The sequence below is a fragment of the Schistocerca nitens genome, chromosome 2 (genome assembly GCF_023898315.1).
Source record: "Schistocerca nitens isolate TAMUIC-IGC-003100 chromosome 2, iqSchNite1.1, whole genome shotgun sequence".
Classification (NCBI taxonomy): Eukaryota; Metazoa; Arthropoda; class Insecta; order Orthoptera; family Acrididae; genus Schistocerca; species Schistocerca nitens.
In genome coordinates this window covers 113394920-113420777 of record NC_064615.1, presented here as the reverse complement: position 1 = coordinate 113420777, position 25858 = coordinate 113394920, and the positions used below count along the sequence as shown (strand labels likewise).

The following is a 25858-nucleotide window of genomic DNA, read 5'->3' as shown; positions in this document are numbered from 1 at the left end:
GTTGTATCGAGTAGAATTTAGTGCACACAGTTTGCAAATTTCAAGATGGCAGAGCTAGAGGAACAATGTGTCTGCAATAAACTTTGCGTGAACCTCAAGAAAACCTTTACCAAGACACACCAAATGATGCAGGAAGCCTACGGTGATGAGTGCTTAAACCATACTCAGTGTTACGTATGATTCACATTGTTTAAAAATAGCCAGATGGAAGTTAAAGATGACCCTCATTCAGGATGCCATTTGAAATCTACCGATTATGCTCATATTGGGAATGTCAATGAAACTGCGAGTTCTAGTCAAATACAGTCTTTGAGACTGCAGAAGAATGTAACATGTCATGAAATCCTGACACAGCATCTTGGAATGCATACTGTTGTAGCCAAGTTCATCCCATGGCTCATGAGCCAAGACCAGAAAGACCTTCACCTTGCACTCTGTGAAGAGGTTTTGGATCGCACAAATGAGAACGGGGTGTTCCTTAAGAGAATCATAACAGGTGATGAGATGTGGGTCCACAGTTATTATGTTAAGATCAAGGCTCAGTCTTCACAATGGGTCAGGAAACGTTCTCCAAGGCCTAAACAAGCTTGCCAGGTCAGGTCAAATGTCAAAGCCATGCAGATAGGTTTCTTTGGATTTGAAGGATTAGTTCACCATGAATTCTTGTCACAGGGACAAGCTGTTAATTGATGGTACTATCAGGACATTCTGTGATGCCTGAAAAAACAATATATGTAAGAAGGAAATGGCCTGAAATGTGGTGAGACAATTCATGGCTCTTGCATCACAATAATGTACCTACACATTCATCTTTGTTGGTGCATGACTGTTGCACAAAAAATGAAATCACTGTGCTGCCTCATCCTGACTACTCTCCTGACCTGGCCCCTGCAGACCTTTTGCTATTTCCAAAGTTGAAAACCCCATCAAAAGGATGAAGATTTGCAATGGAAGATGAGATTTTAAAAAAAGATATGTAGATGACACTTCGCGCGATCCAGCAAGAGATGTACCAAGAGTACTTCCACAAGTAGAAATGGCGTATCAGTTGTGGAGTGGGTTATTCTGAGGGAGACCATGCATAATAAGTAAAATGTAAATGTAGAAAAATTTTGTGGACAAAGTTCCGGAATGTTTTTAACAGACTAATTCGCTATTAGTGCAGGGACACTGAATGTTAAAACAGTATCCTCCCCCCATTGTTCCTTTGGAGTCAATGTGTGTTACATAATACTAGTTAACTAAACCTTTTTCAAAGTAAGGATGTTATGAATTTTCAGCTACTTCAGCCTGGTTTCCTAAATTTTTGCCGCCTAAAAGTTTAGACATTTGTTGTGTTGTAGTTACAAAAATTAGCAGAGTGCTGTTATGAAGACAACTGACTTTTTTCACAAACCAAGCAATTACTTCCAAATCTCTGTGAATATAGAAAAAAGGAGACCTATGTAAAGTGCCTTTTCTCTCCCTTACTATATACAAATTATGGCAAACTTGTGGCCTATTACTCTCTTAACACAAATCTTACAATTAATTTTCCTCAGAATGACTGCCAACTCCGTCTCTCTTTGTTGATTGTGTGTTAGTACCCTCTGATAGCCACACTCCCCATCTGCAGCTTAAGAAGGATAAACCATTACTTTCCCATAAGAAGCTAGGTAATGTGTGTCCCTGAAATTTGAATGAACTTATTACAAATTGTGTGCTGTAGGTGCCCTAGTGATTACCTACTAATTACTGTTTAGGCTCAACAGGCATCTATAACACAGGCATGTAGCAAACACTGAGACTGAGGTTTTCGCAGAGGATTTTATCGCAATTGTGGTCAGAGAAACATATGCGCAGTCAGAGTACCAGAGAATTCCTGGAACTAAATGCTTGGAACCCTCCTTCTCGGTGGGGTGGACAATTTTTTTTTTGGCTGCTCTATGTTCTGCTAGTATTCTCTGGGAAGTCTGGTTGACAATTCATAGAATTAATTTTTGCCTTATTTTAATGCGAACTGAGGTGAATTTTCACTGTCATTAGCTGCAAACATCTGACTTTTGAGGATACGTCGCTGGGAGATGCTGATTCAACTTATGTCAGATTTGTTCTAAAATTCTTTGTTGTTATTATTTTACATGACCTCTTCTCTGAGGTCTTTATTCATCATCTCTGATTCTTCACTGACAATATCTTGCCAATACATGCTGTCATGTTGGAAATTGTTACTCTTTGTATTTTTAACACACTATAGGCCGTGTCACATAGGATGACACTTCCACGCATAGAAGCGGAGTGGTAGCGAAGTGTGGAGGGGATGAGCTCTGCACATGCCTGGCAGCAGAGAGGGAGTACACAAAGTCCTAGTTGATGAACTGTGTTGCTGTGGACAACAATCAGGTTCTTTTGTTTACAGAACATCATATCATACGTTCAGATCTACAAAGGAAATAATAAATTTTACACACACCAATTTCAGCAAGTTGTCACGAGTAACATCTTACTTCATGTCTTGATGATACTGCATCCACTGTTCCACAGCTTTAATCCATGTGACATAGAACAGCTGACACAGCTTTGTGAAGACATCAAGAACTCGTTTCTCAAAATGACAACTATCTAATGACAAGGTCATTCAAACTGTTTGCAGTAACTGTCATTTACTGTTATTTGAACTGTCTTATAAGATGTAAACATGTAATACACAACAAAATTAACTTCCAAACACAAACAGAAATCATTATATTTGCTTGACAGCTGCTTCTACTCCATAGTATTTTTAAAAGTGCAAGACATATATAGGGTTGTGTTTGGCTGTAGTTAACTGTAATCATAAAAAAGAATTACTGCTAGGAAATACTAATGTAAAGAACTAATGTAGAAGACTATCATAAAAATGATTAGTGTGTTGTCAAATTTTTCACTGTCAATGGGCATTATGAGTCTAAATTTACTCATTTGACATTACTGTGATTACTATGAGAGACCAAATTTATAATGCATTAAACAAGCAAACAATTAACACTCTTCTGTGAGTAACTTGAAGGACTGCTGGCCGATTACACTGGAAATCACTAGTATATCGACAAGTAACTGTCCCTGTCATTTTAGAGCATTTTCCAATTTGTGGCTTGGAAATGACATTGGTTGGTTGGTTGGTTTGGGGGAAGGAGACCAGACAGCGTGGTCATCGGTCTCATCGGATTAGGGAAGGATTGGGAAGGATGTCGGCCGTGCCCTTTCAGAGGAACCATCCCGGCATTTGCCTGGAGTGATTTAGGGAAATCACGGAAAACCTAAATCAGGATGGCCGGACGCGGGATTGAACCGTCGTCCTCCCGAATGCGAGTCCAGTGTCTAACCACTGCGCCACCCCGCTCGGTGGAAATGACATTGATTTACCTGTGAAAATATTGGAGTTTTGATGAATTTATCCAGCAGCATTCTTGTAAGTTATTAGAGCATACAAAACACTGGGAAAAGCTTACCGGTAACTTCTCCTTGGACAATATGTTGAACATGCTCCTGCAGTCTGTTCTTGGGCCTTGAAATGTCAACAGTAGGAGTCCCACATTCAAATTCACTTTTGAAAAAGTTATACATGTGGTAAATACTCCCCCTCAATTCAGTGCCTGTTATCTTGAAGTTTCCCCTAAACCCCATATAGCATTTAATCTGTGCCCAAATTAATTCCATGGGATTATACTAAGAGTGATATGTCGGTAAATGCAAAACTGTGTGACCACATTCACGTGCAAGAAAGTAAAGTTTGCACATTCTGCAATGTGGCTTGAATAAATTAACAAGCTGCAAGAGTCTGGTTGATACTGTGGGAAATATTTTTATTTTTAAGCCAGGGCAAAATATCTGCTTTCCTGGTGTTTGTGTTTGGTGTTTTCTTTGTAACAGCTGAATGATAAATGGCCTGGTACATTACAGTGATTGTCTTTGAAGGAAGATACGCCAAGAATTGTTCAGTGAAACACTTCACGAAACTGAAAGCGTGGATTTCTGAATGGTAGTCACTGCTGTTTTTCTTCCACCTAAATCTAAGTTTGCTCTCAAGAACAAAATAAGAAGAAAAGTCAGCATGCAGAATAATTATCTGAGAACCTATTCCTATCGGAACTGTAAAACTACCAGTATCATCACTCATTTTTCAGCAGATCTTCCTGGAATGATTCCGATTCGCCCATGTTTCATAAAGGTAATACATTGTAGAACTACTTCCTTCTCTTGTATCATGTGTCTTTATAATAGATGTGGTTTGTGCTGCATCTATAACACTTCTTTCAACTAAAACTGTCTCTATAGCATATTTGAAACCAATCTCTTTTAAAATTCTTTACACTGATGAAGCACTTACTTATGAAGCCCATGTTCTCATGCATAACTGTAACAAGCTCTGTGATGATGTGTATTCACCATTCACATGGAGCACTTTAAGACATGGCTGTCGAAACCATTAACTGGTGTTACAGGGTTCTTGTGATTCTGATACTTTCCATGCAATATGAAGTCCCAAGATTCCTACAGCTCTGACACTTTCATTTACAATGCTCTTCACAGTTCTCTTGCTGGCAACACATGCTTCTGCAGTCTGTTCTTGTGTCTTGAAATGTCAACTGTAGGAGTCCCACTTTCAAATTCACTTTTGAAAAAGTTATACATGTGATAAATACTCCCCTTCATTTGCTTGTGGAGCACTTCACACTTACTGCTGCCACCTGACATTTTTTAATCGCACTAAAACTTTTACAGATTCATATTCACAGCTCTATTTCTACAAGAAAAAAGAACATCAATAGCTGAATGAATAATTTGGTTGTCGCAAACTATGGCAACAGTACAGCACACAGGAGAGAGACTCTCGCCGTCTAGCCGTAACTCGTGGTTAGCCACTTGGAAAAAGAATGAATCTTATCGGTTGCCAGTGATTAATGGAGGGGATGTACAAAATGACTGAAAATTGGGTTGCCTTCCTACATGATGATGACTTTAACAGGCTAAGATTAAATTAATTACCTTAAAACGAAAATTCACTGGACAAAGCTATAAAATTAGAGAGATAGAAGGGCTGGCCAGTACTCCAGGAGGCAAAATTCCAGCACTTCTGACATGCATTTAAAAGTGGAAACATTAATTCTAACTTTAGTGTCTATTATATCTAAAAAGAAAGATGATGAGACTTACCAAACAAAAGCGCTGGCAGGTCGATAGACACACAAACAAACACAAATATACACACAAAATTCTAGCTTTCGCAACAAACGGTTGCTTCGTCAGGAAAGAGGGAAGGAGAGGGAAAGATGAAAGGAGGTGGGTTTTAAGGGAGAGGGTAAGGAGTCATTCCAATCCCAGGAGCGGAAAGACTTACCTTAGGGGGAAAAATGGACGGGTATACACTCGCGCACACACACACATATCCATCCGCATACACACAGACACAAGCAGACATTTGTAAAGGCAAAGAGTTTGGGCAGAGATGTCAGTCGAGGCGGAAGTACAGAGGCAAAGGTGATGTTGAAAGACAGGTGAGGTACGAGCGGCGGCAAATAGAAATTAGAGATTAGCGGAGATTGAGGCCTGGCGGATAGCGAGAAGAGAGGATATGCTGAAGGGCAAGTTCCCACCTCCGGAGTTCTGACAGGTTGGTGTTAGTGGGAAGTATCCAGATAACCTGGACGGTGTAACACTGTGCCAAGATGTGCTGGCCGTGCACCAAGGCATGTTTAGCCACAGGGTGATCCTCATTACCAACAAACACTGTCTGCCTGTGTCCATTCATGCGAATGGACAGTTTGTTGCTGGTCATTCCCACATAGAAGGCTTCAGTGTAGGCAGGTCAGTTGGTAAATCATGTGAGTGCTTTCACACGTGGCTCTGCCTTTGATCGTGTACACCTTCCGGGTTACAGGACTGGAGTAGGTGGTGGTGGGAGGGTGCATGGGACAGGTTTTACACCGGGGGCGGTTACAAGGGTAGGAGCCAGAGGGTAGGGAAGGTGGTTTGGGGATTTCATGGGGATGAACTAAGAGGTTACGAAGGTTAGGTGGACGGCGGAAAGACACTCTAGGTGGAGTGGGGAGGATTTCATGAAGGATGGATCTCATTTCAGGGCAGGATTTGAGGAAGTCGTATCCCTGCTGGAGAGCCACATTCAGAATCTGATCCAGTCCGTCTATTAGTTCTTCAGGAAGTAAAGAGTGCATTTAAAAGTGGAAACATTAATTCTAACTTTAGTGTCTATTAGTTCTTCAGGAAGTAAAGAGGGATATGTTGATAAGGTCAGACACGAATGGCATATCATTCATACTTAAGGACTCTATCTGCTGTGAGGACTGTATGAAACAAAGATGGAGAGGGAGACATCAGAGAGTAGGATGTCAAAAATAGTACACTGAAAAGGAGCAGTGATCTTTAGATTGCCTGGATGTAGAATTCTGGTCTCTGAGCATATAATTTCTATATGCTTGAAAATTGCTGTTGTCTGCATCATCTGCCCTGCTGTATTTAGGCAATTAAGAATTATTTACTTATTTCTGGTTATGAACCTTATGCCATTTACTATGTGGTACCTATTACAACACACACACACACACACACACACACACACACACACACACAGAGAGAGAGAGAGAGAGAGAGAGAGAGAGAGAGAGAGAGAGAGAAGGAAGAGGAAGGGGGAGGGGAGGAGAGGAGTGCAGACAGGGAGAGGGTGGAGGACCAGATGTGGGTGGAGGGGGGAGGAAGAGGGGGAGGGGAAAGGCAAGGTTAGGTGAAGGGGAGTGGGGTTGGGGTTGGGGTTGGGGTGGAGGGGAGGGATGGATAATCTAAATAAAATGTAATAAATAAGTAAGTAAACAATTATACTACATAAAAATAACAAAAATAAGTGGGAAGACTGTATAACAGACGTCTAGTGCATGAAGTTCGTGAGATGTGAGGATATGTTTGATAGCAGATTCCCATCTCCTACATTCCATGGGAGAATTCAAACAGCCTGTTTGGTGTACCAGAGAGTCAGTTCCAATGTGCCCCCCCCCCCCCCCCCCCCCTTAGATTTAGTTGTACAATGTCTCAGTGGGAAGCCCATCAAAACTGAATGCACATCAAGCATGAAAACAGGAAGAAGGTGTGCTGATCTGTGTGTGTGTGTGTGTGTGTGTGTGTGTGTGGGGGGGGGGGGGGGGGGGGGGAAAGAGGCAAAATCAAAACAGCGAACGTTACAACCTCAAGATGTGCAACAATGAGTGAATTGCAAGTATCATGCTGGTGTAGTTGTGGGGTGATGGTGTTGGACTGCGAAATGGAAGAGATCTGTGGTCAAATCTCCCTTGTGCCTCATTTTCTTCCCACAAAATTATGAGCTTTCCATCCGGTCATTGAGGTGTATGTTCTCCTACTGTAGTTTTACCAATTGTCATACAATAAATTGGTTATATACTATGAGTCATATGGTGTAATATATTTACTGTTGCAAGTAAATGTGTTGAATAGTGAAAGTAGGCAAGAGGCTGCACAGACTTCTCACTGGAATGAAAACAACAAGCAAATGGGTGTGAACTATGTCACAACAAAGAATTCAAGAGTCAAAACTTACAAAATGGAATGCAAGAGTCAATGTATGGCACTTGTGTACAACAAATAAGAGTCATACGTCTGCAGGACACTTCCTCACACCTTGCTGTTGCAAATAGACATTACACCACGACACAAACATTTGAATACAGTGAACAGACACATCAATAACCAGACAGACAGTTCATAATTTTCTGGAAAAAAAATTACAGGGCATGAGAGAGATTTGGACACAGATCTCCACTTTTGCAGTTCAAAACCGTGACCACATAACAATGACAACATGGCTACTCAGTTATGTTCGATGTTGCACATCTTTAGCTTGGGTCATTCACTGTTTTGATTTTGCTTCTTTTTTCACAGTCCAGTACACTTTCTTCCTGTTTTCATGTTTGATCCGTGTTCATTGTTTGATGGGCTATCCACAGGGCCACCTTACCACTAAATCAGAGGGGGTGTGATGGGGAGTCTCTCTTGTTAATATACTCAGCAACTGGGTCCTAAGAAAGTATTAAGACTTTTGCCAATCTTTGCCCTCAAAAACCTAATACACTGAGACATGAATGTCCAGGGCACTGATATATTCTGTAGTGCCATGAACTGTGTAACATGCAGCGTGGTGTAATAGCATCAGTGGCTAAATGCTGACGGTTGCCAGTTCAAACCCAACCACTAAAAATTACTTGTCATTTAGTATTTATAGTTTCTGGAATGTTCTCAAAGTTTCTTACAATTGTAATTTTTGTATATTCTGGAATCTTCTATGTTTATGTAAATAGCAGCATTCTCCATACAGGAGTTCAGTGCTGCCTGTATGTCAATGTTCATAATAAATATTCTTACAGTGCTAAGTGTTGTACTAGACTGATGACTGTTTTCAGATTTAGATTTTAATCTGGTTACAATGTGACTTTCTTTGGTGGAGACACCAGGTATTCGAAACAACTACCATATTTACTCGAATCTAAGCTGCATTCGAATCTAAGCCGCACCTGAAAAATGAGACTCTAAATCAAGGAAAATAAAAATTTCCCGAATCTAAGCCGCACCTCCAAATCGAAACAAAGTTGGTCCATTATAATATGACATATAAATTAGGTCGAATGAATGACGATACAGCTACAGTAGTTTGGTTCGAGTCGTAAGCTTAGCAGTTAAGCTTTACCAGGTAGCCATTGCTATGCATCAGGCGCTCCATCCATATTTATACGGGTACCCTTCCTTTTTCACGTGCTTCGTCTGGTTTGAATTGACTGCTTATTTTTCTTTGCTTTGATAAGTGCCGTTCTCTTTGTTATAGGTGTTTACATCACTCTAAGCTAAAAATGCATTACTGTATTGTGCCATGCATTGTTTGTCGCTTTCTGATAATGAGTATTTATGGCCTGTCGCCGCTCGCGGCATGGCTTGCTTTTGTGCCCGGTACCGCCGCTTACAATTAAAAAATAAATAAAAAAACAGAGGAATCATCTCATTAGCGAAACAATGGCAAGAGACTGCTATTTGTTGTTACTTACACTGCTGCTTTCTTTGATAATGATCAACAAAAACCAAATAATAAACTACGTATGATAGAAGATGTTCTGAATGAGAGTTTAGCGAAAACTTTTCTTCGTTTGAAAATCTTTGCAGACGCCTCTTTAGTACATTACATTCTGCACAGAAATTAGAGTCATCATAGATTTAAAAATCTAGTCAGTTGTCGTGCTACATTTCTGACTGTATCACTATTAGGCATAAGAATAATACGAATATAAACATGACATAATATGTTTATTCTTCCGCGTTTGCTGTTGTCTCACTCTAGTTTCGTAGTTTATTAGGCAGACAGGATTTAAATGAGATAGCAGCAAACACGAAAGAATACATGGCAAAATGTTTATATTCATATTTTTCTTATGGTGAAGAGAATACTGCATATGATTCACAATTCATAAAAGTTCCTGCCAGCAATCATCTCTTCTCACAGGTAGGAAAAAATTCAGAACGTAAGAGTTGGCCGTCTTGACAGTCTTGCCAGTCGGATTTTGGTAGTACATTGAAATGTTGCTACATTCGAAGATGAACAATACGGAATTTGTATTTACTCCGTTGGATAATGTATGAAAATGCAGTGGTCAAAACTCGGGGCGGAGAAAAAAGCTCGTCTTACAGCGATTTTTTTTTTTTTTTAATTTATTTACTGACTCAGAGGTTTTGGCGCCAGTATTTATCTTTGTGCCTGCAAAGCATGCCTGTGTAGCGCTACATATATTCGACGGCAGAAGTTAGTTGTGGCGGCACCTACCAACATTTTTCAGAACTTCGGGTTACTTTGCACTCGATTCTAAGCCGCAGGCGGTTTTTTGGATTACAAAAACCGGAAAAAACGTGCAGCTCAGATTCGAGTAAATACGGTACATCACTGTGGCTTCAATTAGACAACATACAAGCTGTCGCTTACACAGACAGGAACCAGAATACAAACAGTACATTGTCCCCGCAGTGTGTATATTCATGAGGGCCAATGGAATTCCAAACAGCAGTAAGACATCTGCACACAACATATCCATCAATGTTTTCTGGCGATGCTGTACAGTACCTGACAAAATGGCTGAATGGTTTTGACCGAGTGGCCAGGTATGACAGGTTAGATGATATGATGTGTTTGTTAAATGTGTACTCCTACCTGGACAGCACACCCCAGGGCTGGCTCGAGAACAATGAAGAGAAGTTCAATATCTGGGCTGAATTCCAAGCTGAACTGAAGAAAACATTTAGTGATAATCAGCAGCAAGTCTGCTTAGTGGAAAAACATAAAGGGGAAGTGTCAGTCCTACATACAGAATGCTTTGGCCCTATGCTCCACTGTGAATACACACGACAGAAGCTGACAAAACATTACACTTGATGGAGTCACAGAAGGCATGTACCGAGCTCTTCTTGTAAAGACTGTCACTACAACTGAGGAAATCATCAAGTGGTGCCTTATCATAGAGGACATGCAACAGAAAAAGAGTCAGACAAAGGAGGTATGACCAGCTCCCAAATATGATCCCTAAGGAAGTTGTGTATGACCACTGTCACCTCGCATCTCTCGTATGCCAGGTTGCAAGAGGAGAGAGACACCATATTATGGCAGCCAGAACTGTCGAGCCTATTAAGCAAAAGCTAGCTATCAAGAATGTCGACCCCCTATGTCAAGAGGTAGTAGAGAATGTTGAAGAAGAGGTGCATTTATCTTTACCACCAATCTACGCCACTATTCGAGCATGCCAGAAAGAATGGACTAGGCCAGGTCAGACATATGCTGCAACTGTCAAATGACAACCCAGAGCCTGACAAATGCAAGTACAACCCCTCAGAAGCACACAAATTTTGAAGACTGAGTACAACACAATGGTATGTTTCCATGGTTGATGACCTGGATGTGCTATACAGTAACACAGAGAGAGAAGATGCGTTTTCAATGACTACTAAGCTGCCAGATGTATAGCATCACACTAGTCCTGTTCCCACCAGTCAGCTGCAGATGATTATAGTCAACCTATGGGACAAAACCTGTGGCTGTACCTTGGACGAGGTTGCTCTCCAACATGCCATAGCTGTTCTCTGCTGTCATACAGATGTATCAATTGCTCACTTAGCAATGCTCGATTAAACTGTGAAGCTTTTGTTGATTTTGCTTGCCTAGCTGCCGGATTCAGGAAAACTAAGTGAAGTGATCACCTATGGAGGAGAAGCCGATGAAAATCCTTCAGCCTGCTGTCATGAACAAGACACAGTCCAGTTGTCAAGCTTGATGCTCAATTTAAATGTGAAGCTTTTATTGATTACAAAAGCTACTAAGGCTCACAAAGGAAATCTACGTGCTAGTGACAATCATAAATATTGTATCTGGGTAAGGTGGCATGTGCATAGGATAGCCGAAGCTGTTCAGGAAGAACTGCTGAATGACATCAACAAATAATTGTGTTGTGCCACCATTAAAGAAAACACAAGGAAGGAAGATGCTATTGAACTGCCAATAGCATTGGGCCTGACTGAGGAACAACGCTGGCACATGTCAGCCATTATGTACCAATTTTCAGGTACTTTCAAATTCAGAGCACAGAGATGACAGCCCAAATGGCCCATGGTAATACACCGTAACAACACTAGTGGTCATGCGCCAATTCATCAATTACCTAGCAAGTTTATTGCATCAAATCATTGCATAGAAACTAGGCTATAACAAATTTTATGCATTGTTCACCTGCTGAACAATGGATGAACAATGGAGAATCAGGGAGGAAGTGGAGAAGACACTTCTCCTGTGGCTCTTGTGAAAAAAGATGGCATATGAAATTTCTGCATCAACTACTGACAAATGAACAAAATCATGGAATGATGACACCATAGACTGCTTGAGGGGAACAAAGTATTTATCAACTATGAACCTGCAACTATTGGCAAACCAAGATTGACAGGTAAGAGACTTTCTTTGTAGCTCCTGATGGCATCTATGAGTTCAAAGTTATGCCATTTGGATCGTGCAATGCACCAGTCACCTCTTCCGTCTGGATCACATTTTTTATGTTTTTGAATACATTTGATGGACATCTAAGCCACTTGCCAGCTGTATAGAAGCATGTTCGGACTGCATGTCTCTGCCCGTATTTGAATAAGTGCCTCTGGCACACAAGAAATAAAACTCTTGGGACACCTAGTGAATCAAAATGGCGTCCATTCTGATATACAAAAATAACATCACTTGTGTATTCTGACTTCTTGGCACATTCATGTTGTGAAAAATTTTCTTGGAATGTTCTCATACAAGGACTATCCAGAAAGCAGGTTACGTTTTGGCATGCAGTGACGATGGGTGGGACTAGCGCAGCAATACTGCTGTCCGAGCATTTGTCTGTTCAGCCAGCATTCACCCGTGCCAACACTTGGTTCATGTCATTTCCTGTTATTTCATAACAAAAGTTTAAAATGTGCCCCAAAATTGAAAATATCAAGAGTTGTGAAATGCGGCCAGTAATAAGGTTTTCATTGACAAAAAACCATTCACCGATTCGAACTTATCAACATCTTTGTGAAGCATACGGAAATAACAATCACCGATGGTGCATTAGGTTTCAAAGTGGATGAACTAATGTTCACAATGAAGAGTGAAGTGGACAATCAAGCATTGTGACTGATGAACTGGTTGTGAAGGTCAATGAGAAATTCAAGAAAACTATTGATTCACAATGATAGAGCTCTTGTTTGGTTTTCCACAAATTCAATGAAGTTTATTACATCAAATCATTGCACAAAAGCTAGGCTATCAAAAATTTTATGCAAGATCAATGCCAAAAACCTTAACAGAAAACCACAAGAACAAACTGGGAGTTGAAGCCAAATTGCAATCACAACAGGAATACAGGGGAGTAGATGATTTCTCAGTTTTTGGCAAAGAAAATTGAGATTTCAAAGTTTTATATCATTAACCTTAAATAAACATGATTTCAGGAGATATAACAGACCAATATCCTCTTTGACAATGTACAACACATTTTGTTTAATAAGTCACAATGACATATCTTTGAAACCCAAATAAACCTCCTGATTGTGTGTTTGAAAACAGTCGTTCAGAAAACTACACTCCTGGAAATTGAAATAAGAACGCCGTGAATTCATTGTCCCAGGAAGGGGAAACTTTATTGACACATTCCTGGGGTCAGATACAGAATGAGATTTTCACTCTGCAGCGGAGTGTGCGCTGATATGAAACTTCCTGGCAGATTAAAACTGTGTGCCCGACCGAGACTCGAACTCGGGACCTTTGCCTTTCGCAGGCAAGTGCTCTACCAACTGAGCTACCGAAGCACGACTCACGCCCGGTACTCACAGCTTTACTTCTGCCAGTATCTCGTCTCCTACCTTCCAAACTTTACAGAAGCTCTCCTGCGAATCTGCCAGGAAGTTTCATATCAGCGCACACTCCGCTGCAGAGTGAAAATCTCATTCTGGAAACATCCCCCAGGCTGTGGCTAAGCCATGTCTCCACAATATCCTTTCTTTCAGGAGTGCTAGTTCTGCAAGGTTCGCAGGAGAGCTTCTGTAAAGTTTGGAAGGTAGGAGACGAGATACTGGCAGAAGTAAAGCTGTGAGTACCGGGCGTGAGTCGTGCTTCGGTAGTTCAGTTGGTAGAGCACTTGCCCGCGAAAGGCAAAGGTCCCGGGTTCGAGTCTCGGTCGGGCACACAGTTTTAATCTGCCAGGAAGTTTCAAATTCATCTATTACTCATGAGGTCTTTTTTTATTCATAGGTGATGAATAATTGCTTTTATTCACATAAATAATGTTTTGAATGTACTTTTAGATTGAAGGAGACCACCCACCGAAAAACAGAAGTACCGAGTTGCAGTCACACACACACACACACACACACACACACACACACACACACCTTTACGGAGTCAGCTAAAATAACAGTACCAACGCTATTTTAGGCAGGCAGTCGCTGATTGTGAAAACTACTCTACCTGCCATAAAACAGCATTGGCACACTGTAGGGGCACAGTCCCCCCCCCCTCTTTCTTTCTGTGTGTGTGTGTGTGTGTGTGTGTGTGTGTGTGTGTGTGTGTGTGTGGGCTAGCAAGTTTTCTTTCTTTTGTGTGCTTATCTTCAATTTGACGCTTCTACTTTTGGTGAGCGGTCTCGATTAATCCAAAAGTATTTACATTCTACAAGAACTCTCCTACAACAATAAATTTTGAATAAATATTTCACTCGTTATTCACTAATAATGAACAATAATTTCTATCAGTAGGTGTTATTTGTTAGTCACATAAATACAGCCTAACTCTGGTGTAATGGAGCACACTGTGCATGCGGTGCACACTGCAAATTCATAGCAAGTGAGTGTTGAGTGCATGATGTCCACGTGACTGTGGACAAGCGCGACATCTGCATCGCTGTTGATAACTGCTCACTCAGTCATAGGCAGCGTCAGTCATCTTCACAATTTCTGCCAAAACTTGCAATGTGTATTCGTGCTCTGTCACACACACTGCAGTCGCGTACAGAAAGTGTGCTTGCAGGGCTCTATCTACCTCCCACAGATGAACGTATTCATAGTACACTTTAATAAGAGGTGAGCAGTATGTTCTGAATTTATGCTGATGTCTAACTGAGAGACTAGAATACAATATTGTCCCTCATGGCCTTTGTATACAACACAGCAAAGCGAGACACTACAGGCTTCACACAGGCCTTTCTGGTGAGGCCGAAGTGACAATGGATACACGGTTCCTGTTCCAAGTGGGCAATACTCTGAAGAAATATGTGAAACACCTCGTCACCAAGACTGAAGAAGCAAAACAGATGGCTAGTATATGCACTCTGGATGCCCAGGAGAAAGATCACGAGCACTACAACAACAAGCACTGGCCAGTGAAATACAGCCCTGCAGGCTTGATATGGATTTTTATGCCTGTGTGGAAAGTTGGATTCTTAGAAAAGTTAATAAAGCACTGTTCATAAAGTTAATAAAATCTGGTTGTATCATATTCTCCATCACTTGTTGGACATCACATACAAACCTGAGGATTATAACCGTTCAAGAAGACATAAGCATGTAGACACTGTCCAAGTCTTCCATATGAAGCCCTACTACAGTCTTGAGGTGCAGATCAGCGATGAGGACTTCTCAATCGAGGAATTTGAAGGTCCACTCAACAACAGTGAATCTTCAATGGGATGGATTACTTCAACGTTCATCATAGTGAAAACACCACCAGTATGAAAGGATCCACCAGCACTGGCATACAGCTCCAGTCAAAATTTCTGAAGCAGTAGATTGATGTTTCTCCAGGATCGGGAACAATGCTGCGAGGTGTACAGTGTGCAGTGGGGGATACAGTATGTAGTGGAACAATTTTTAAATGTTTATGATCTTGATACAGAGACCTTATGTCTGAAAATAATTTAACAACAGGAAAGCAAAACAATGGCTCCTGAAGGTCAGCTGATCATTTATGAAGAGGGAGGGAAGAAAAGCAAAAGGCGGCAGGTAAGTTAGCCATTAAGTAGTACTTATGGGCAAAGTGGTTTCTGCCAACTATTCTATGAAGTAAAAGGAAGTAGATATATTGTCGACATAGGACACATCTCTGACATGGAAATCTCATAAAAGACATAAACGTAACAAATAAGGTTTAAATAGAAGGCCATGTAATATGAAGGGCAGAGAGTCAAACACACACTGGTCCTATATATGAAAGGAATAAGGAGTAAAGGTCACGCTAAGAATAAGTTAATTAGCTCCTACTATTACAAAGTCACATAATGCTCGTTTATAAAAGTCAGTAGAAAACAGAAAAGTCATCACATGAATAGAGTTCCACTAGTGCTTTTTGTAGCAACAATGACACACAAGTGTAGAAGGAATGATACCTCATACAGTGGAATGAAGCAAACTATTTGGTAAATGAGTGCTTGTGTATTTTGCTTGAAGCAAGATTCTAAAAATGTTCTCTCAATGTATCTGTGAATCACAATTGTAAGCCTCTGTAGTTAAGATTTAAAGAGCATAGCAGGTGATGCCGGCTAGCGGCACGAGTCATTAGCAAAGTTGGTCAGTAACATATGGTGTAAGTACAGAGCTCTTAAAAGAGTGCGAAGGGCTATGCCCCAGCTGTACGTAGCTACATCTGTGTCGAAAACAAAAACATTGATGAATCACTGTTGTAGTACGATGTGAACATTGGCATTGTTTGTAACTCCAAAAATCAAAACAAAGCACTGTATATTATGTATTCACATTGTAATAATGTATGGAAACATGCTTATTTAAAAATTTGTTTAAAATTATTAGGAAACTAATTTAATGCATTTTGTATTGTTTCATGGAATCTTACTGCTGCTGTTTGCTGAGGTTGGAGATGGGAGAATGGAGTGACAGTTGTTGAACTCAACATCACTTTGGAAAGTCTGGTATTTCACAATGCAAGACCACATCATAGACAACAGAATCATCAATATGGTTTGCTGTTGTGGGCTGCTTACTTATGTTCTGGTGAAAAGTGTGAGTGTAATGTTCTTCCATCTCCAAGTATTCGTGAATTGTACAGGGGTTGTGTTCATTTTATTTGTATGACGCATTCATATAAATAAGTGCAGAATGACATGGTGCTGACATAATGATGAGGAAAAGTGTTTAGAAGGTTTCATTGAATTGAAAGGACAGCAATGCATCAATAGTAGTGATATAGTAGTTTTAACTTCTTATGAGAAATACTTTGTTGAATTTAATGGACGGCAGTGTGCTGGTAGTAGTATGACAGCAGTATAAAAATTTATGGCTGAAACTTGGTTAGGAGTTAATGGACTGTTGTAGAGTATTCTAGCAGAAATGACAGACTGTAAATTGACAAAAGACTGTCAACAACATAAAGTCACAGAATGATGCTACTTTGAAAATATTTACTATTTAAAGACTGATGTAATTAGTATTGAAAGTGTAACTAATGATTAATGATTTTGGGATATAAGGTGGTATACAAATTTATTAGTTTTTTCTAACCACAAAATAATGTAGCCTATGATTATACAAGTTGATTAACAAACTGAGAATGAAAAAATAAAGAGTAGATTCAAGTTTTGGAAAACAATAACAAGCTACAAATATAGTAGAATGGTATGGCTCTTGAGAGATGATAACTGAAAACTTTATAAAAATTTGAGTAAAAATGTATTTATTTCCAAATTTGATTGTTGTCTGTGGGAACATCCCAATTTCTGGAAATCTGAGGAGGAGGAGGAGGAGGAGGAGGAGGAGGATATGAAATATTTCTGGCTTTACAGCCATCTTATTTGGCTACAAGAAGCTCTTCTTAGAAAATTGAGAAGGCAGCAGTGGCAAGATGATGTAATGTGGTGTGAGGTACTGATGACAGGGGGTTTGTTCAGTATGGGTATTGTGAGAAAGACCACCTAAACTGTGGTCCTCCTCCATGATTGGCTGGTGCATTCGGAAGTTGCATGCCAAAAAGATAATCTTCTGTTATTAATATTATACAAAGTAAACAGCATATTTACTTGCATTTCATATTCAGTGCATGTCTCAATAACATGTTATCATTCCATTATTTCACAAGTATTAACAACCAGCAAAATTATAAACAATTGTTAAATGAAAAGGACAACAATGCACTTCAGTGATCCTCAGATTGCGTCTAACTTTAGTGGCGCGTGAAGTGGTTTGGCTGCAAGATTAGAGCTGGTTCAGCAGTGCTGGAGGACAGACATGCTGTCTGCCACAGCTGGCATCAGGTTACAACTTTATTATTAACGTTTGGTTAGTTGCACATATAGTTGAGAATAGTGTGATAGTAATATGGAAATACGCAGTTCATTAATTTGTTGAAGAATAGAAATTATTTGTGACTCTAAAGTGGAATGTAATTATGCAGTTTCTCATATTCTGCTACTAAAAAGCTAGTGGCATCCCGTGTAAACAAACTGATTGGAAACTTAATTATTTCTAAAATAACAGTTCCTCGCTAAGAGTTTCTTACAGCCTCAAGATAACTGATTCATGACCTACATGCTGTTTTCTGCACAGGGGAGAACAACAATAGAAGACTGTATGTTGGTGAACATTTATTAGAACTTATGCATTCCACTCAGGGCGGTGGAAGCAAGCGCCTTACACGTACTGCAATCTTAGTAAAAATGAGATCAGTGACACGTCATCTGTGGTAACACAGAGGAGGCCTGATAGATAAATATTTTTGAGGGAAGGGGTTTATCATACACACGTATATATATCCCTCTCTCTCTTTTTCAACTTGTCGTACCATCTTTACCATAGTGGACATATTTCAATTCTCAAATTTTTGTACCTGATGGTGTAGTCTTGTGACTTAAATATTTATAGCATTTAAATTGGAAAACAGTAAATATAGTTAAATGGATGAAGAAAGAAGGAAATAAAAAATACTTATTTTTGACCCCCAAAAGCAGTAAAAGGCAACTAAAAAGTCTTTGGCATATTGGTCCTTAAGGATTTCCAAAATGTACCATTGTCCAAGCATTCACTCAATTCTTCAGGCGATATTTTCCTGATTTAAATAAAAATTATTTCTGTGAGGAACTGAAAAGTCTTGGAAAATGCTACATCATTTTTCTTGTAGAAAAAGGAAACTCTACTGAAATCTAAATTTTATTTGATTAAAAATGAAGTAATTTCTTTTTTTTCCTTTTTAGTAAAAACTTTTCAATCATCCAATTTAAGGAGTTTACTTGAGCAACACCTAAACTATTCTATTCAGTTAGGTTGAAAGACAGGCAGGAACATAGAGGTCTAATGTCCTATAATACGCAATTAGAAATTAAAAATTAAATCATTCTGAAAACTAACTTTATCACGGTCTTGAAGAAGGAACACTCCAGATATTTATTTCGTCTGATTTCTAGAAACAATGGAGAAATTGAATCAGGACGGTTTTTATGCAGGATGAAGCCTGTCCATAATGGAGTTCATATTAACATCAACTGCCAAGCTGTTACCTAGTCAGTGTCAGAAACACAATTCTAGAATGTAATACTACAAGAATAAATGCACTCATGTTCCCTCTGCCACACTATACTCTACCCCCGCCCCCCCTCTCTCTATCATCATTGTGTATTCTGTGGTTTCATATTTCTTTCCTTCCTGTAACTGTCTCATTTCTTTGTCCCCCCCCCCCCCATCCGATTCAGCATTTATCTGCGAGAATATCTGTTGTTTCACATAATCTCTCTCACAACAAGACAATTCATATTTTTCCAGACATCTATAAACTTGACCAGGTGTGCAAGCCTTTCAATTTGATTCACTTTAGCAGCTTGAGGTCAGTTTTGCTGCTTATTTATAGTAAATGTAGAATACTCAATGTCATTTTACTTACTTCCATTTGCTAGCAGCGATTTCATTTATATTCTCTGAGAAGTACACCAACAACACTGAAAATATACAACACATATATACCATGCATGTTTCTACACATACATATAAATATATACATAAAATAAATAACAAGACTTCAATAGAGCCAGGCTGAATGAATAGCAAAGCAATCATATTTCTATGTAAGTGGTAAACACGAAAGATCTTAATGAATTTGAAGATAATTTATTGTCCAGCAGAACCATTCTAATTTCAAAATGAAATTACCTTTTTCAGGGTTATCAGCTAACATCAGATCATAAAACAGATGGTTCATTCCCACCACTGCAGAAATCACATTGTTCAAGACTGATGACAGCCAGAGTTGGTAATTTCATTTTGAAATTAGTGTGTTTGTACAATTTACTGTCAAACCACATAAATACTTCATGTGTCTAGTTAGACTGCAATGTCATTCTTTCAAAAGGCTTACTGAAGTAAGGGTGTTCCTCAATATTTTATGCAACTGAAGATCGTCTTCCAAAATGCAACTGTATGACTTCTTTCCTGAGCATTTCTAAATAAGATTAGTTCATCCCACGGAAAAGTCTTCATTAAGAAATAATGTTCGTCAGACCTTTTCTGCTCTTGAAGAGATCATATCATTTTCTCTTTAACATTGTTCCAGTATAGACATAGAAATATCTGCACAAGTATGTTTTCATAGATTTCACTACCTCTGTCAAAGAGGTTTTTAAAAACTACCTACTGAACAATGAAATTGTTATTGTGTCAACATATACACAAGTCTTTCAATGGAGTAACTGTGGTAATAATGACTGACTGTGAAGTGCAGTGGCATTTGTCATGGGGAAACATCAGTACTTGGCAACTGATGTTTCTTCACCCCCCCCCCCCCCCTCCTTCGCCCAGCCTGCTGTCATAACTAAGTAGGTATCTTCCAACAGAGTGTGCTGTTGTCTGTGTGCTGGAGCTAAAGGCTGTTTCTTGGCATCTGCACACTAATGTTTGTGAGAAGCATTTGTGCCCTACTGATGTCATCAGCAGGAGTCCATAAAAATATGGAAGTCCCAGGGACACCATCCAACACAACATTTCTTATGTTGATAAAGCTTCGAAGAGCACTCCTACATCAGTATTTTATTAATGCTTTGAACCCTATGATAGAAATCAAGAAATCTTTTTGTAGGTGATCTTTATGCAAACACAAAGAAGACCACCTTGTCTGGGCATTAAACTATTGGTGGTGGGAAGAAACAGGAAAGAGATTCTCCTCCCTTCCTGACTCACGGATGGAAGGCAAGTTTCGTACAGACCCTCAAAACAGGAAAGAATAATGCAATTTCCAGTAGCTATCGTAGCATTTTCCCAACTAACTGCTTGGTCTAGCTTGAGTTCAGATACTTCCGAGTGTGAGCTCTGAAAGCACCATTCAGCTGTCAATAATGTTACCCTTCAACCAATAAAAATAGATAATGTTAATGCTCTATAGATACTTTCTTCCATTTTAAGAAATCCTGTGCTACTACAGTCTGTCTGTAAACTCAAGAGTGAGTAGTGCTTTTGGTGGGGGAAGTGGCCTTTTTCGGAAGAACACTGCCTCTGGCCAACAGGGACGCCCAAAATCTGTTGCCCGTTAGCTGTCTCGTGGCGTAGATCGGCGTGAAGTGGTATATGTCATTTCTGTTTGTGGGATCCTAGTTACCAGTGTCAGTCAGTTAACTTTTTATACTTACTGATATACTTCGAAATCTGGAAGTGATGGATAATCATCTAGCATTGCAAGAAAATGTGCAGCATACGAAGAAGAGGAGGTATTTGTGGAGTAACGAGCGTTTGATTGTCTCTAATGTTATTACGTGTATTAAAGAGGTGTCCCAAAAAGAACTGTCAGCTAATATTACCAGTCCCAATCAAAGGGATGCAACTTATGCAAACGTCAGCCTCACCCAATAGGACTCATAAGGAAGAAATGCAAAAATAAGTCGCATGGTTTACTGGAATCGGGATGAAGGAAAACGAATAATTTAGGAAGGAAACCCACCATTATAGACAGTTTCAAAATCACGTAAAACCTTTGATGCTTATGGAACACTAAATCTCGATCTCAATCACTATCCACCTGATTCGAAGTCATATCGCTTAAAACATGTGCGCAATAACTATTCTAAGCACTGCTGAAATTTCCTTCGAAACACGTACACCGATTCTAGACTTCTAAGCAAAAAGCTTGACATACGAGGTGCATTCAAATATTATTTTTTATTTTTTAGTAAGAAGTTTATTTGTTAATCTACAGCAATGTTATCCTCTTCAAAATATTCCCCAATACATAATAAACACATATGCCAGTGCTTTTTCCAATTCCCGAAACACTTTAGGAACTGTTTCTTCGTGATAGTTTATAGGTCTCTTAACTGTGCATGTTTAATCTCATCCATGCTTGTAAAACCGCTGTCCTTTAACACCTGCTTTGAAATGTTTATACCACTTGTATGCTCTTGATTCACTCATAACAGGCTCACCAAAAGTAATATTTATCATTTCTAAAAATTTCACACACTTTATTCCATTCTTATAACAAAATTTAATACAGATTCTCTAATCTTTTTTCATACAAAACAAATAATCGTTGATGCTAACAAAACACGTACCTTTTTGCCAGCTGACAACAGAGTAAATACCTCATATGGATAACATTGAACACATACTTTTGAGACATGTTTACGAAGACAGTGACAAAAAAATAGTGCAAATCGGACTAATACAACACACAAAATTATAAATTTCTGCTTACTTTTTAAACACTCTTCGTGTAGCAAGAATTGTAAAGTTTCAATGCAGTGTTTCAGAGAAAACTTCTACCTTTTAGTAGAAACACAAAGCAAGAACAAGCCTTAAATTCTACATATTGATTACATTACATTCACATGAATAGGCATTCGGCTCTATGTCTGTAGTAGAATCCCAACCTCTGTTCTTATGTTAATATTATTTACTCTATAATGTTGTGTTTCGGAAGAAGTTTTAATTTTTTGTATTCCTTATGGTCTTAATGTATTTGTCTAAAAATAAACGCGTGGCAGGGCCAGTACTATGTTGTGAAAGAGCCTGTAGAAAAGCGCCTTGTGACGTAGCTGGGTTGGCAGAGTGGGGACTCTGCTCGCTCGCTCTTCAGTTTACCGACAGACTACACTTGGAGGTATATCACAATATGACAATACAACTGTGTATTGGCAACTTGAGCTTTTGAAGACAACTTCCAGTCTTTACATCGTCCTTCTCTTCCAGGCAGTTTTCAGGTATCAAGCCAATGATTATGTCTCAGACAAAAACAAATAAAAGTACAACGTCCTTCATTAATATTTTTCAAATTTAACTACATTAGCTGAAGTAATTAATGATGTATTATTCTCAGTATGAACATCAGTACAATACTGATTCATTATGGATGACCCACCTCTGTTCTTCCCATGAATGTTCACCATATGCAGTACTGATAGGATCATTTGAGGAGTAAGATGATAGCAATGGTTTTAAGTCTTCTTTAGGGGAATGTGTATGTCAATTTCAGTCGTCTCCTTCAATTTTTTTAACATTCTTGTTCTTCAATAGCAGGCAACAGTTTTCTGGGTTACAAATTTTGGAATGGTTTCAATGCCTCTCATTTAATTAAAAACTTTGTATGGTTGCCACCGTAATGCCAAATCACTAATTGCACTGAATATCTTGAAATCCTGGGCTGTAGGTCATGATCAGTGCATTTTCTTCAGTTCTACAACATTTTTGTACCATTCCAAGCCCAAAGATACTCAGTTCATGACTTAGCTAGATTACATAATTGAAAATCATAAACAATGTTCTCCATGAGAAGAAAAGCTATACATGGAGGGTCAAAAAACGGCTCCAATCTGCAGCCTCTAAGCCATTATACATTTTCATATAATTCAAAAGAACTTTTATATTTTGAGGCTACCTACAGCTCTATAGTGCACATAAGAAAATATGCCAGCCAAGAATATTCAAATAACAGTTATTATCTGCTGAAGCATTCATGGAAAACGGAGAGTTTGTTGGAACTGCACAGTACGAATTGCAGAAATGTTCAGCAACACATATGCAAAGAAACATCTCCCCAGCAGGCTGAGTGTTTACAGCAACAAGCTTACTGTTCTGGTAAATGAAGTGCAAACAATTCTCACAAAAATTTTCTGCGAAAAGCTGATATCAAAAATTTAATATGAACTCACACACTCTTAAGTACGACTTTGTATGATGCTCACTATAATTTCCACAGTCAGGTTCTGGTTATCTTGATCCAATGCAAAGTCAACAAACGAATCTAAGCCTTCCATTCAGTCTCTCATGGAGTAGAATGGAATACACGAGACAGAACATCAAAATACTGAATTCCAAATGGCTCTGAGCACTATGGGACTTAACATCTATGGTCATCAGTCCCCGAATTCCAAATCTAATAATGTATTCAAATGTGAGAATACTACTACCATGATCCCCGCACACTCACAAATTAGAGATAGTGAAATAAATATGGTACTGGAATGTCCTTGGTGGAATATAATAAGAAGCAAGGAATAAAAGTAACAATTTGCTGTATAGTAGGAGCCTCTAGTGATCACAACGCATATAAATCAGACAAAAGATGTGGCTGAGTTTCCAAACATTGTCATTTTAAAGAAATAACTACAGAATACAACACACACCTGCATGGCCACACTATCATTGGCTGAATATGCTACACTGCCACAACATCTCAACTGGGGTGATGAGTTGATCAAGTTGGAGTGGTTGAGGGGAAAAAAAGGAGGCACTGAAGGAATGGGAAGGAAAGGGAAGGCGCAACAGGGTTGCTGCCAACTGTGAGGGGGAGGCAACAAGCACACTGAGTAGAAATGTGTCATTATTTGTGGATCTGGTATGGGACATGGCTTTAATCCTCCAATCACCTCTATGTACATGCTGAGAAGGAGCACTCCCCTCATTATCCAATACCACCTTGGAGTGGAAAAATTTAGTTGCCTCCCTTGCCAGAACTTTGACTACTTATCAACAATTCTGGAAATGAGGAACATCCTACAGAAAAATCCTTCACACCTCTTCCCTAAGAAATATTCCACCAGTAAACAATCTACAAAATATCCAGCCCATTGTTAAGTCAAACTTATTCTTAACCCCTTGTGTTATGGGTCACGTACCTGCGCTAGAACCATGAGTGAGGCCGGTCTTATGCAGTCACCCAGCAAATATCCTATCAGAAGCAAGACCACCGGTGAAACTAGTCATATTATATACCACCTCTGCTGAAACTTTTGTGTAGCAACCAACCAGCTGTCCTCACCAAACTGTGGCCAAGAGCAGAGTCACCCATAATCTGTGCTTCACAACCTGTGCCATTTGGATCCCCTGACCAGCATCTGAACTACATAGTACTTGAGGTTGGCAGCACTGGTGTCTCCCTGTAGCTATGTTTGTGTTAATAGCGATAAAAGACAATTTTTGTAGGGAAAAGTGAGTGAGTGAAGCATATTTTAACAAAATATGTACAAAAACAAAGACAGTGTTGTCACTTTGTTACATTTACATCTGAAGTTTTGTACTTAAATTATCACATAAAGTTATACCACGTTTGGTAGGTCGTATTTTGCTGAACATTGTTCAATGTCAACTAATGTTGAGGATGAATAGTGATTAAAAGTTATGTATTATCATGAGTAAGTTAATTAACACATTCTGCAGTTAAGTGAGTGAAGAGTTCTTGTTTTAAGTGGAAATAACTACCTTTTATATTATAACATACACCTGAAGTGCTAACCTGTAGGTCTAATATTTTTGTGGCTCATAACTAACGAAATTTCATGTAGTTTAAAGTGTGTTAGATGATTAATTCTACTTTTTAAGTGTTTAGTCTGTGTTACTACACATGATAAAAGTGGATGTTATTGTAGGGTAGTCAGACAGGGGTTAGTATGTGTTGATTGTGTACTGGAATTACAGTGTGATGATTGTAGTGAGGAATGTACTGGGGATCCCAATGAGGCTCTCCCATGGAACTGTTGGTTCTACAAAACAGACAAGAAAATTGTTGAAAAGGAAGCTAAGATTTGTGCCCTCCATGTTTAATTAGATCATCCATAACTTGAACTAGGCAGAGTGATGGGGAAAAAAGATAGTGTGACCTGGGTAAAGGTAACAAGTAATGGGTGAATTAATTTATTCCATGAAAAATTCATATCATTGTTGGAAAATAGCTTTTCACATAAGCTAATCAGAAAGGACACTAAACAGTCATGTAAAAACCACGGATCACTATAAGGATTAATGATTGTTAGTTATTTCATGTTCCACATGTGGAACGAGTTATTTTACATTCACA

At 39.2% G+C, this 25858-nt stretch overlaps 1 protein-coding gene across 1 annotated transcript in view; it reads right to left on the bottom strand.

Annotated features, from left to right (window-relative positions):
* LOC126234290 (transmembrane protein 18) overlaps positions 1-25858 on the bottom strand; it is a 47682-nt gene that overhangs the window by 15536 nt on the left and 6288 nt on the right. The window contains exon 3 of the mRNA XM_049942977.1: positions 19466-19520. Within this exon, the coding sequence (XP_049798934.1) occupies positions 19466-19520 (55 nt within the window). The remainder of the gene's footprint in view (positions 1-19465; positions 19521-25858) is intronic.